Source organism: Podarcis muralis, chromosome 1 (genome assembly GCF_964188315.1).
Source record: "Podarcis muralis chromosome 1, rPodMur119.hap1.1, whole genome shotgun sequence".
In the NCBI taxonomy this organism is placed as follows: Eukaryota; Metazoa; Chordata; class Lepidosauria; order Squamata; family Lacertidae; genus Podarcis; species Podarcis muralis.
The window spans coordinates 5,359,010-5,372,584 of NC_135655.1; the positions used below are offsets into that span (position 1 = coordinate 5,359,010).

The 13,575-nt window shown below is 46.0% G+C and overlaps 1 protein-coding gene across 1 annotated transcript in view; it reads right to left on the reverse strand.

The window, feature by feature from the left end:
- Window positions 1–13,234, reverse strand: part of LOC114585455 (maestro heat-like repeat-containing protein family member 2B) — a 78,394-nt gene extending 65,160 nt beyond the window's left edge. Inside the window, exons 1-6 of the mRNA XM_077917400.1 lie at window positions 13,201–13,234; window positions 12,675–12,802; window positions 10,622–10,787; window positions 9,208–9,306; window positions 4,384–4,535; window positions 3,188–3,328 (exon numbers count right to left, since the gene is read on the reverse strand). Coding sequence (XP_077773526.1) covers window positions 3,188–3,328; window positions 4,384–4,535; window positions 9,208–9,306; window positions 10,622–10,787; window positions 12,675–12,802; window positions 13,201–13,234 — 720 coding nt within the window. The remainder of the gene's footprint in view (window positions 1–3,187; window positions 3,329–4,383; window positions 4,536–9,207; window positions 9,307–10,621; window positions 10,788–12,674; window positions 12,803–13,200) is intronic.
- Window positions 13,235–13,575: the final 341 nt, after the last annotated feature.

Below are 13,575 nucleotides of genomic sequence, written 5' to 3' on the forward strand. Positions count from 1 at the left end.
CGGAGCGAGCATTTGAAGCACTGAAAAGGGCGTTCGCTTCGGAAGAACAACTCCTGCATGTGGATTTACAAAAACCTATGAGAGTGGAAACAGATGCGTCAGACCGGGCGGTAGGGGCGGTGCTTCTACAACCGGGGAAGAGTAAGTCGGAGTGGAGACCGTGTGCCTTCTTCTCGCGGAAGCTGAATAAGTCCGAGAGGAACTACACGGTGTATGACTGAGAACTACTCGCCATTCACGAAGCGTTCCGGAGATGGAGGCATTTATTGATTGGTGCACAACATAAGGTGCAAGTGTGACAGACCACAAGAATTTAGAGTATTGGAGAACAGCACGAGTGCTCAACCAACGACAAGTGAGATGGGCCGAGGAGTTCTCCAAATTCCACTTTGAAATTTGTTACGTGCCAGGCCCAGAAAACGTCAGGGCGGACGCTCTCTCACGCAAACCTGAGTATTTGGAGGGGGAGGGGGCAACCGAAGAGAGACATGTCATCCCAGAGGACCGCTGGGTGTGTGGGGCGGCACTGGTGGGGCAAAGAGAACTGGTAGAGGAAACGGAGAATGATGAATATGCCCAGGATAAGCTCAGAGGTCTCAGGGGGGAGGGAGAGAGCCCCGGAGGCTTTGAGGAAAGAAATGGGGCATTGTATTACAAAGGGGCACTGTATATACCCGAAGGAGAATTGAGGGGGAGAGTACTCAAGCAGCTGCACGACAGCCCCACAGCGGGGCATTTTGGCCAACACAAGACCATGTGGTTGGTTACCAGGGAATTTTGGTGGCCTAAGGTGAGGGAAGATGTGAGGGAGTATGTAAGAGGGTGTGACCAATGCCAGCGAGCCAAAGGGGAAAGGCGGGCGCCGGCAGGGTTATTAGAACCCTTACCCACCCCCGGTATCGATAGATTTCATGACGGATCTGCCGAAGTCCAAGGGGAAAACAGCCATCATGGTAGTAGTAGACCTGTTAACTAAGATGTGCCACTTTGTAGCATGCTCACATGCAGTCACAGCGGAAGAGACAGCGAAATTGTTTGTTGAACACATTTTTCGGTTGCATGGCGCCCCCTTGAGGGTGGTCTCAGACAGAGGCAAACAATTTACGTCCAGGTTCTGGAGGAAGCTCATGAGCTTACTGCACGTGGAGGTCAATTTTTCGACTGCCCGGCACCCTGAAACCAACGGGCAGGTGGAAAGAGCAAACGGTATCCTCCAGCAGTACCTGAGGTGTTATGTCAATGACAGAGAGAACGATTGGGTCGAAAAGTTGGCGCTGGCAGAGTTTGCCTACAATAATGCGGAGAATGTGTCTACAGGGATGAGCCCCTTTTTGGCCAATTATGGGTGTCACCCCAGGGCATTTCCAGGGGGAGGAGGGGAGAGATGGAGTGTCCCGGCGGCTGAACTTTTTGTAGAAGAGATGGAAGCGATCCATCGTCAGCTCCAGCTCAACTTAGAAAGGGCCAAAGAAGAATATAAGAGGCAGGCAGACAAGAACAGAAGGGAAGGTGAAGCCGTAAGGGTGGGGGATCAGGTGTGGCTGTCAACCCAAGGCTTGCCGTTTAAAGGGGGTTGCAAGAAGTTGAGACCCAAAAGGTTGGGACCCTTTGAGGTCATTCAGCAGGTCAACCCAGTGGCTTTCAAACTCCGGTTACCCAACCACATGAAATTGCACCCAGTATTCCATAGGTCCTTACTGTCACCGTATAGGGGGGGACGTGAAGGGGAATCCACCAGGGGACCTGCCTTAGAAGAAAGGGAACGCAGCAGCCATGTTGCGGAAATCATCGATTCCAGGTGGAAGGGGAATCAGGTGGAGTATTTGGTGGCGTGGGAAGGGGAACCGGAGTCAGAAAACACCTGGGTAACTGCAGAGGATGTCAATGACGAGGTCTTAATAGAAACGTTCCACCAAAGGTTCCCGAGGAAACCTCAGCCTGTAGCAAGGTTCAGGAGGGAGTACTTCGGCACCACCGACGAGGAGGAGGAACTGGAAGGATTCACGGAATCGGAGCTGGAAGAAGGAATTGACTCCGATGACGAGGAGTACTTGGGGACCAGGAACAGCAACCGGTGGAGGGAAGTGTTCGAGACTTCGGAAGATGAGGGAGGTTCTTTCAGGGGCTTTGCTTCCTCACCGCCCATAGGAGAGGGGACGGGAGGGGGTGAAGGGAGCCCTGGAGGGGAGGTGGATGTCAGGGAACTGCCATCGGAAGGACAGGAGGTGGAAGGGCTCCCTGAGGTTGAGACAGACTTAGCAGCTGAAGAGGGAACCAGCAGGGGGAGAGGAGGGGCTCCAGGGGAAAGTGATTCGGAGGGATGGCTCAGAGACACTTCCAGCGAAAACAGTGGGGAGGTTTCAAGACCTCCTATAGGGACACCCACTCCTCGCCGAAAACTGTCGCGCCGAGAGTCCAGAAGACGTGTTTCCGTTAAGGAGCTTTTATGCTGGAAGAGATTCCGTAAGAGACCACTTTCGGATTCTGCTAGCGACTGACGGAGCCATGCTGGAGGGGCTCCGTCGTAGGCAGAGGTTTGAGGACTTGACCAAACTCTGAGGGACTTGCATTTTACGCACAAGTAGCTCATCATCCCATTACAGTAGTACTCAATAATCCATTAGGATACAATAGTGCGCAATAAAATTACACATCAGCAAATAATAATAACAGAAATTCACTCTTAGCAATTACAATAAATAAGTTCTAAAATGTAACTGATAATAACAACAGCAAGCCACAGTGCAGAAAATAACACAAATTGAAAAGCAAAGACACACAACTTATAAAATTGGTTGTGTGTTATATACACACACACACACACACACACACACACACACACACAGTGGTGCCTCGCAAGACGAAAATAATCCGTTCCGCGAGTCTCTTCGTCTAGCGGTTTTTTCGTCTTGCGAAGCAATCCTATTAGCGGCTTAGCGGCTATTAAAGGCTTATCAGCTTAGCGGCTAAAAGGCTATTAGCAGCTTAGCGGCTTAGAAAAAAGGGGGGGGGAAGCGGAAAAAAAATCGCAAGACTCGCAAGACGTTTCCGTCTTGTGAAGCAAGCCCATAGGGAAAATCGTCTTGTGAAGCAACTAAAAAAACGGAAAACCCTTTCGTCTAGCGGGTTTTTCGTCTTGCGAGGCATTCGTCTTGTGAGGTACCACTGTATATAAATCTCCCTTTACTTTGGCAATGAGGAAAGAATCCAAAATCTTGCTGTCTCGGAGGACTTGCGGGATCTTCCTGATGATCTCATCTTGCTTTGCTCTGCAGCGGACCAGAGCTCCTAGCATAGGCCACTGAGCTTTCATCAAGGCTTCCTTCACCTGCAAAAGGACACACATGGAAAGATTTTCCGTGGAGCTGAGAGCTGCTTTCAAACCGGTGCAAAGGTTCTCCAATGGGTGGTCACACACCAGATCGGGGTGCTGTTGGAAGAAATTGATTTTCTAGATCCATATCGTATGGGGGTTTGGGCCCGATTTTGGCACAGAAACTGCTTTTGATCACTGTGTATGACCACCTTTTTCAGGAGAAACATAGGGCAATGTGTCCCTGTTAATTCTCCTCAACTTCTCAGTGGCTTCCGATAACCATCGACCACCAGGTCTGTCTGGAGCAGCTGTCTTGTATTGCAATGTTGCGAACTGCCCTGAGATCCATGCATGAAGGGCGATGTACACATTTATTCAAAACCCAATGGCGACGATTTAGTTTAATAAATAATAATAATTTATGTATGTGGGACACGGGTGGCGCTGTGGGTTAAACCACAGAGCCTAGGACTTGCTGATCAGAAGGTCGGCGGTTCGAATCCCCACGAAGGGGTGAGCTCCCGTTGCTCGGTCCCTGCTCCTGCCAACCTAGCAGTTCGAACGCACGTCAAAGTGCAAGTAGATAAATAGGTACCACTCTAGCGGGAAGGTAAACAGTGTTTCCGTGCGCTGCTCTGGTTCACCAGAAGCGGCTTAGTCCTGCTGGCCACATGACCCAGAAGCTGTACGCCGGCTCCCTCGGCCAATAAAGTGAGATGAGCGCTGCAACCCCAAAGTCGGCCACGACTGGACCTAATGGTCAGGGGTCCCTTTACCTTTACCTTTTTTTATTATTTATGCTCTGCCCATCTGGCTGAGTTTCCCCAGGAACTCTGGGCGGCTCCCAATCGAGTATTAAAAACAATTAATTCAACAGAATTGATGAACTTGACCCAGAGGTACCAGCTTTGCAAAGTCTGACAGTTCATTTATACCTCCAGCGCCCCCTGCTGCCCCCTAGCCACTTAGCGCCCCCCTCCCTCCAAGCTAATCCCAGCGGCCCAGAAGGGGAGCTACTCCCTGCTTTGGGAGCGGATGTGATAAGATGAAACTTTCCTGGCTCTCACCTTCGGTTCCTCGTCATTCAGCCAATCGCCAGCCAAGCGTTGATAGATGGGAATGACGGGGCTGCAAAGCTGAGCTTCTGTCTCTCTTGGGAACGAACACGCTCTCCAGTTTTTGTAGTAATAGTTTATTGCCGCACAGAAATGTTCCATAACTGAATGAGTTGAAAAAGAGAGAGAGAGAGCGTCTGAGAAGTGATGGCTTGGCACTGAAGCAACCGAAAGTCGGAGGTTGTGGGTCCACACTTGGCCACAATGGAAGACTGACCCTTCGCTCTGTCCCAATTCCTTGGAGTGGGGTTAAAAAAATACAGTGGTAGCTCGGGTTAAGTACTTAATTCATTCCAGAGGTCCATTCTTAACCTGAAACTGTTCTTAACCTGAAGCACCACTTTAGCTAATGGGGCCTCCTGCTGCTGCCGTGCCACCGATTTCTGTTCTGTTCTCATCCTAAAGCAAAGTTCTTAACCTGAAGCACTATTTCTGGGTTAGCGGAGTCTGTAACCTAAAGCGTACGTAACCTGAAGCATATGTAACCTGAGGTACCACTGTATTTGTCTTGCGGTGGAAATACTGTTAGGCCTGTTATTACTCAGAAAAGTGTCACGGGCACAGCAATGGGACCTCATCGCAAGATTGGCAAGAACCAGTTAAATGGGAAACTAATGGCTGACTGTTAAAGTGAAAAGCAACTCTGTATAAGGTACAAGGAGGGTTCTGACATGTACAGGAAAAAGAAAAATGGGTTGAGTCAGTTGTATTTCATGGGCTGTAGTTGGATGAAAAATGGTGACGTGCTCGGCTGGCCGAAGGTGGTTGGGGAGAGGGCAAACAACAACAACAGCAACAATAATAACTTACTATCTATACCCCGCCCACGCTGGGCAGCTTCCTACCAAATATTAAAATACAGTAATGCATCAAACATTAAAAGCTTCGCTAGACACGGCTTCCTTCAGATGTCTTCAAAAGTCTGGTAGTTGTTTTTCTCTTTGACATCTGGTGGGAGGGCGTTCCACAGGGTGGGCACCACTACCGAGAAGGCCCTCTGCCTGGTTCCCTGTAACTTGGCTTCTTGCAGTGAGGGAACTGCCAGAAGGCCCTCGGAGCTGGACCTCAGTGTCCGGGCAGAACGATGGGGATGGAGATGCTCCTTCAGGTATACAGTACTGGACCGAGGCCGTTTAGGGCTTTAAAGGCCAGCACCAGCACTTTGAATTGTGCTCAGAAATGTACTGGGAGCCAGTGTAGGTTTTCCAAGACCGGTGTTATTTTTATATATATATATATATATATATATATATATATATATATATATATATATGCTTTCGTAGATTTTCACGGGTACAGGAATGCAGGTTTTGGTGTCCTCGGGTATCTTCCCGTGTAAAAGTTGGGGTGTCTAGGCGACGTTTCGACGAGGTCTCACTCGTCATCTTCAGGCTGGTGCTTTCGGCTTCTTGTTACTGGAACAGAGCAGGATCTCAGTGTTTGAGTTCCTATAAATACTGTTGAGGAGGTGTGGCCTCCAATGTTCTGGGCAGAGAGGAAGTTCCCAGGCTAGTGTGCCTTTTCTTCTTTTGTTCCTAAATTGCTTGAGGGATATCTTGAGTGATTTCTTGAGTGATATCCTGAGTACCACTTAGGTGGGTCATTAGGTGTGGATTAGTTGCTAAAGCCTTTGTGTCTTGACCTCTTGAACTTTGTGAAGAGTTTTTCTGAGAGGATGGGTGTACTACATTTAGTTGTGCTCTGGCTTGGCTTCGTGTATAGGGGCGAGCTGTGGTTTTGTGGCCTGTGCCAGCCAGATCTGTGTAGGGATTGCAGGGGGGTGCAGCATCCGGAGGTGCCACCATGGTTTGGCTACTGGATGGTGTCTGTAATTTATCTGTGGAGAGGGTCTGGGTTTGGGTCTGGTGTGGTTGATTGGTGATGGCGTTCTGTGTGCCTCTGGATCTGGTGTCAGTTTTTGTGGGGAGGGCTAATTTCCAGATGTCTGGCAAGCGGGATGTGTCGTCACGCTTGTTCATGTTGTGAGGGTGTTTCTCTATCTCGATGGCTTCCATGATTATTCTTTTGTGGTGATGTTCCATGTTAGAGAGCAATTTGGAATCTGCAAAATTAATTTCGTGTCCTGTTTCTTTCATGTGTTGGAAGAGAGAGGAAGTTTTTTCTTCTTTTTTGACGGCATTCTTGTGTTCTGCGATGCGTGCATTTATTCGTCTGTTTGTTTGTCCAATGTACGTGGCTGGGCAGACTTTGCAGGGTATTTCATAGACCCCTTGGTTTTCCAACTGGATTTTATCCTTGGGGTTTCTGAGGATATTGGCTATTTTTTGGTTGGCGCAAAAGGCTGTTTTGATATTGTGTTTATGGAGGATTTTGCTAATTTTGTCTGTAGTGCCCTTGATATAAGGAAGGAGGGCCATGCCATTGTTTTCTTCTGTGTCTTGGTTTTTGGGGGGTGTTTCTTTTTGGATTAGCTTCGTAACCCTGTTTTGCTGGTATCCATTGGCAATTAACACATTTGAGAGATTCTGTAACTCAGTTGTCAAGTGGTCTTTGTCAGCCAGGCGTTTGGTTCTGGAGATGAGAGTCTTGGCTACGGAGTTTATTTGTGCAGGGTGGTGGTGTGATTGTGCATGTAAGTAGCGGTTGGTGTGTGGTTTTTTCCGGTAGACACACTATCGCCACACACCAACCGCTAATTGCCAATGGATACCAGCAAAACAGGGTTACGAAGCTAAGGGCACTACAGACAAAATTAGCAAAATCCTCCATAAACACAATATCAAAACAGCCTTTTGCGCCAACCAAAAAATAGCCAATATCCTCAGAAACCCCAAGGATAAAATCCAGTTGGAAAACCAAGGGGTCTATGAAATACCCTGCAAAGTCTGCCCAGCCACGTACATTGGACAAACAAACAGACGAATAAATGCACGCATCGCAGAACACAAGAATGCCGTCAAAAAAGAAGAAAAAACTTCCTCTCTCTTCCAACACATGAAAGAAACAGGACACGAAATTAATTTTGCAGATTCCAAATTGCTCTCTAACATGGAACATCACCACAAAAGAATAATCATGGAAGCCATCGAGATAGAGAAACACCCTCACAACATGAACAAGCGTGACGACACATCCCGCTTGCCAGACATCTGGAAATTAGCCCTCCCCACAAAAACTGACACCAGATCCAGAGGCACACAGAACGCCATCACCAATCAACCACACCAGACCCAAACCCAGACCCTCTCCACAGATAAATTACAGACACCATCCAGTAGCCAAACCATGGTGGCACCTCCGGATGCTGCACCCCCCTGCAATCCCTACACAGATCTGGCTGGCACAGGCCACAAAACCACAGCTCGCCCCTATACACGAAGCCAAGCCAGAGCACAACTAAATGTAGTACACCCATCCTCTCAGAAAAACTCTTCACAAAGTTCAAGAGGTCAAGACACAAAGGCTTTAGCAACTAATCCACACCTAATGACCCACCTAAGTGGTACTCAGGATATCACTCAAGAAATCACTCAAGATATCCCTCAAGCAATTAAGGAACAAAAGAAGAAAAGGCACACTAGCCTGGGAACTTCCTCTCTGCCCAGAACATTGGAGGCCACACCTCCTCAACAGTATTTATAGGAACTCAAACACTGAGATCCTGCTCTGTTCCAGTAACAAGAAGCCGAAAGCACCAGCCTGAAGATGACGAGTGAGACCTCGTCGAAACGTCGCCTAGACACCCCAACTTTTACACGGGAAGATACCCGAGGACACCAAAACCTGCATATATATATATATATATATAATATTTTTTATTCATTTTCCTATACAAAATTATACAATCAAAACATCTTATTTACCTCCAATTTCTCCTTGTTGACTTCCCTCAGCCCACCTGCAAATCCCTCAAGTTACTTACTTTATCCACATTTCTTAAATTAAAATTACACTAATATTTTTCAATTTATCTTATTTTTACCCATATTCCTAACTTTTCTTTTCACAGAACTTCATTAAAGCTTACAAACGTTATCTGATTATCACTTATTTTTTGCATATATTCTGTAAATTTCCTCCAGTCTTCTGGTCACGTCAATTCCGGATCCTTCCTGTTAGTTTATCAAGTTCCGCATAGTCCATCATACCAAGACCGGTGTTATATGGTCTTGGCGGCCTCTCCCAGTCACCAGTCTAGCTGCCGCATTCTGGATTTGTTGCAGTTTCTGGGTCACCTTCAAAGGTAGCCCCACATAGAGCACATTGCAGTAGTCCAAGCGGGAGATAACTAGAGCATGCACCACTCTGGCGAGACAGTCTGCGGGCAGGGAGGGTCTCATCCTGCGTACGAGATGGAGTTGGTAGAAAGCCGCCCTGGACACAGAATTGACCTGTGCCTCCATGGACAGCTGTGAGTCCAAAATGACTCTCAGGCTGCACACCTGGTCCTTCAGGGGCACAGTTGCCCCATTCAGGACCAGGGAGTCCTCCACACCCACCCGACCCCTGTCCCCCTAAAACAGTACTTCTGTCTTGAACAAAGCGGAATTTCCCCCACAGTCTGGCACTGGAAGGAGGACCACAATGGTGCCAGGCGAACCGCCTTGTGAAGAGCATTCTACAATCAGGGGGCCACCACCAAATAGGCCCCATTGTCTCATTGCCTTCCAAACTTCTCTTGGAAGGGGCGCACAGAGAACGGCACAGATGATGGTCTTTAAGGAACAGTTAGCAGTTGTAGGGGCTTATACTGGAATGGAAGATGATGATATTCCATCCCCTCCCCCCGCCCAAAAAAGAAAAAGTATCACTCACCATAACATATTGCTTCTTTCATGTGGCTCGTCATGGGCCACTTAATCATCACCCTTAAATACAGACAGGTCAGAGACAAAAATGGGATACACCTGAGTGCTGAGTGAAGAGACACAAGCAACCTTTCGTTAGAGGACGGTAATGATTTATTACAATTTAGGATCACGAACTCTGGGCTGCCCTTCTGTTGGAGATGCTTTTATATGGGACTGAACTTCAGCTGGTTCTGGTATGCAAACACACAATCTTCTGTTGCAGTGTGGCCCTTCCTGAGGTTAGATCCCCTAGCGTGCCCTGGGTGAAATTAAGCAGAACCAGCTTTGTCAAGTCACTAGTCCTCAGGAAAATAAAAGAAAAATCTTTTTGACGATTTAGAAAATTTGGAAAATATTTAAAGTGACTTTTCCCAAGAGGCCAAAATCCTTCGTGCTAGGAAGCATTCTTTCCAAAGGAAGAATGGTTGATGGAAATCTTGGAAGATGCAGAGAGGGTGAAATTGATGGAGCTGATAGAATATACAAATTTATTAAAAAAAAATATTTAATTTATTTAACATCATTATTACAAAATATGAGCAACATATTGCAAATAAATACATATTTCAGATGAGCACACACATATATAAAAAGAACAAAAGAACAAAAGATTAAAAAGAAGAAAAGAAAAAAGAAGAAAAAATAAAGAGGAAAAAGGAAGAAGAAAAGTTGGAAGAATTTCTTCCAAATTTATTCTACAAATATCTCAATATGAAATGAATAATAAAATTTCATTGATTGACTTCCATCGCTTACACTGCACTTCCTATATACATTTTAAGCAAGATTGTGTCTTTTATTCCGTATTTTTCCCATACTATCTCACACAAATATTCTAATCAATAAGTTTTCTAAATCTTTCATAAATCTATTCTAAACACAACCAATACCTTACATTTAATCTCTGTCTACATAAATAATCATTTAAACATTTCCATTGTTTCTGGCTTATATTTTTTGGTTTTTGTATTATCAAATTTAGAATCTTTTAAAGAAGACTGGAAACTCTTTTCCTGACTACATAAAAAGTTATTCCCCATATGCGAAGACCACAGCAGGGTTTAAAGTGTAAGAAAACAGCAGAAAAAAATTAAGATGGAACCCTAAAATGCAATTGTATGTATTTTGAGTTATAAACAGCGATGACGGGCAAGTGGGAAGTCACTAGCTTTGTTGAACTGGAATATAATTGTTGAGTAACAAATGCGATTTTCTATACGGAAAGAAGAATAACATATTATTACCAAAAAAAATCACTAGTTCTCAGTGTTTCCCCCCACACCCCATATGTAAATTGCATCCTATCTGAGATGGGAATCAAGCCCTTTTTCCCTTCAATGGGAGAACATGCAACAGTGAAGAACTGGAGGGAGCCCTACCGTAGCGCGAGGCCAGGTTGCCCAGGGTCCTGAAGACCATGTGGTGAGGGAGGATCCCAGTCTTGACATTCTGTTGAAGTCTGTACATCACGTCATTGAAAAGAGAGCTTGCCAGAGATAGGAGGACATCATTGGCTTGCTGGACGATTCTCCCAGACGCATCTTTCTAAGGAAGCAGAAAGTCTTGTGGGTTTGTGGCGGTCAGTCTGGATTATGCTGCCCAGTTCTTGGCCTTCTGTGCCCAGTGAGGGTTGGGATCTAAGGGGGGAGGTTATACAGACAAGCTTCTGTATAAGACAATGACCTGAGCTGGCCACTTAATTTTTTCTTCAGCACCCCCAAAGAATGATCTAAGTTGGAAGAACTACAACTAAGTCATGGCTGGCCTTTCTTCCATTGCCTTAGTCACCTTTTCTTAAAAGATTCCATCAACTATGTCTCCGAAAATTTTTACACATCACTTGGGAAGACAGGCGAACTAATGCCAGAATACTAGAAGAAGCAAAGATCACCAGTGTTGAAGCAAGGGTTCTTCAACATCAACTTCGTTGGACTGGTCATGTTTTGCGGATGCCTGATGATCGTCTTCCAAAGCAACTACTTTATTCCAAATTTAAGAATGGAAAGCGTAATGCTGGTGGTCAACAATAGAGGTCTAAAGCCTTTCTCATGTCAAATCTAAAAAAAAAAAGTAATATAAACACCGACAATTGGGAAACACTGGCCTGCGAGTGCTCCAGTTGGAGAACAGCCTTTACCAAAGGTGTCATGGGCTTTGAAGACACTCGAACTCAGGACGCAAGGGAGAAATGTGCTAAGAGGAAGGCACGCTTGGCAAACCCTCACCGTGATCAACTCCCGCCCAGGAACCTATGTCCCCACTGTGGAAGGATGTGTGGATCCAGAATTGGCCTCCACAGTCACTTACGGACACACCGCTAAGACCGTGTTCATGGAAGACAATCTTACTCAGCTAAGAGGGATCGCCAAAGAAGAAGAAGAAGAAACTAAAAGGTCTCAAATGTAGCCCTAACTAGATGGGATAGGGAGTCAGACACAAGGCTGTCATTTACAAGGGCAACTCTCTCTTCTTTGAGATGTGCAGTCCTACTCTAAGAAACAGGATTTTGTACAACAGTCACTCTTAACTAACCAGAAAGGTCCCTGAAAATTCTTGTGGAGATATTCAGATTAAAGAGTTACAGTCAACATTCCTCCTACTTCAAATGTTCTCATTGACATTATTGGAATTGACTGCCTTAGTAGAGCATGTCATTTAAGGCGGCGAAACATAATTTTTGCAAATTGCATATGTGAGGGGTCTTTAAAATATTTTTTTGTGCGTGAGGAATTCAAATCTGCTATTATTTTTGTGACTGGACAATATTTAGCTTGGTGAGTCTATGGACAATATTTAGCTTGGTGAGTCTATGGACTGGACAATATTTAGCTTGGTGAGAAGAAGAGTTTGGATTTGATATCCCGCCTTTCACTCCCTTTAAGGAGTCTCAAAGCGGCTAACATTCTCCTTTCCCTTCCTCCCCCACAACAAACACTCTGTGAGGTGAGTGGGGCTGAGAGACTTCAGAGAAGTGTGACTGGCCCAAGGTCACCCAGCAGCTGCAGGTGGAGGAGCAGAGACGCGAACCCGGTTCCCCAGATTACGAGTCCACCGCTCTTAACCACTACACCACACTGGCTCTCAGTGAATGAAGTTTGATGAAGAAGCAAAAAACTGCTTTCGGAAAACCAAAGAATTTTAATTTTGCCTACTGGAAGGTTATGCTAAATAATAATATCAATAATAACTGCAAGTACTCTGCAATCATTTTTAAACGATGCTGTGCAATTTTACACATGTTTTACTTACCAAGCAAAACTAAATTATATTAATGTAACCAAAATATATTTTGAATTCCCATGTCGCGTTATAAGCACCACTCATTTTGGGAATTTGGAAGTTTAAAAATTCGACACGCCCTGCTACCTTTGGCGCATCTGCTCTGAGTAGGGCTTTGATACAACCCAAATATGATGTCAATTCTGTTCCTACCTCCTTCAGCATCTCCACTAACACATGGATGGCCGCATCAATGTTCGGTGGTCCGGCCCACTGGATGAGACTTTGGGCAGCCAGGTCGGCATTTTGCTCAGCGCTGCAGCAGATGTAGTTGTAAATTTCTGAAAGGCAACACGGGTCATTGTACTGGTTGTCACTGATGGGTGTGCGTATCTGATCTGCTGGTTTTGAAGAACCATGAATGCAACAAGCTCCTGTTCCTCAAGATGGATCCGGCTCGCTGTCTTGGCTTCTTTGCTCTTTGGGGGCTGGGGGGGATTTTTTTTCTTTATTCCCCCCCCCCAAAAGCTAGGTGCGCCCTGTAGTCTGGTGCGCCCTATGGAGCGAAAAATATGGTAAGTAAAGCGTGGGGTTGTGTTTTTTTTAAAGAAAATAGTTCCTGATTGTCAAAGTGGACACTGCTATTCCTCAAGGATCAAGATGTGATAAGTAGGAATGATGTGAATTCTTGGCCAAAACAGCTCAGGGGAGGCTAATTCAGAATGACTGCCTCACCTACCTCTCATTGTCTTTAAGTCACCAGATACATCCATGATGGACGACGTCAGTCAACTATCACACCAGTTCACAGGCCAAAGGGCTGTCTCACAGCTTTGCCAGGAACTCGGAGCCAAGTAACAGGGCAAGCCCGTGCATGTTTACTCGGAAGTAAGTCCCACTGAGTTGAAGGGGGCTTACTCCCAAGTAAACGTGCACAGGACTGCAGCCCGAGTGGAAAGCAAACACAGCCGGGGCTTCCATTGTGATATGGGTGGCGATGGTGTCATACTTTACTAAAGCAACCTGACCAATGACGGCCCTGGAATCGAAGAGGGATTGTTGACACCATTAAGACCTGGAGATTATTGCCTCAGACCTGCACAACAGCCCTGTG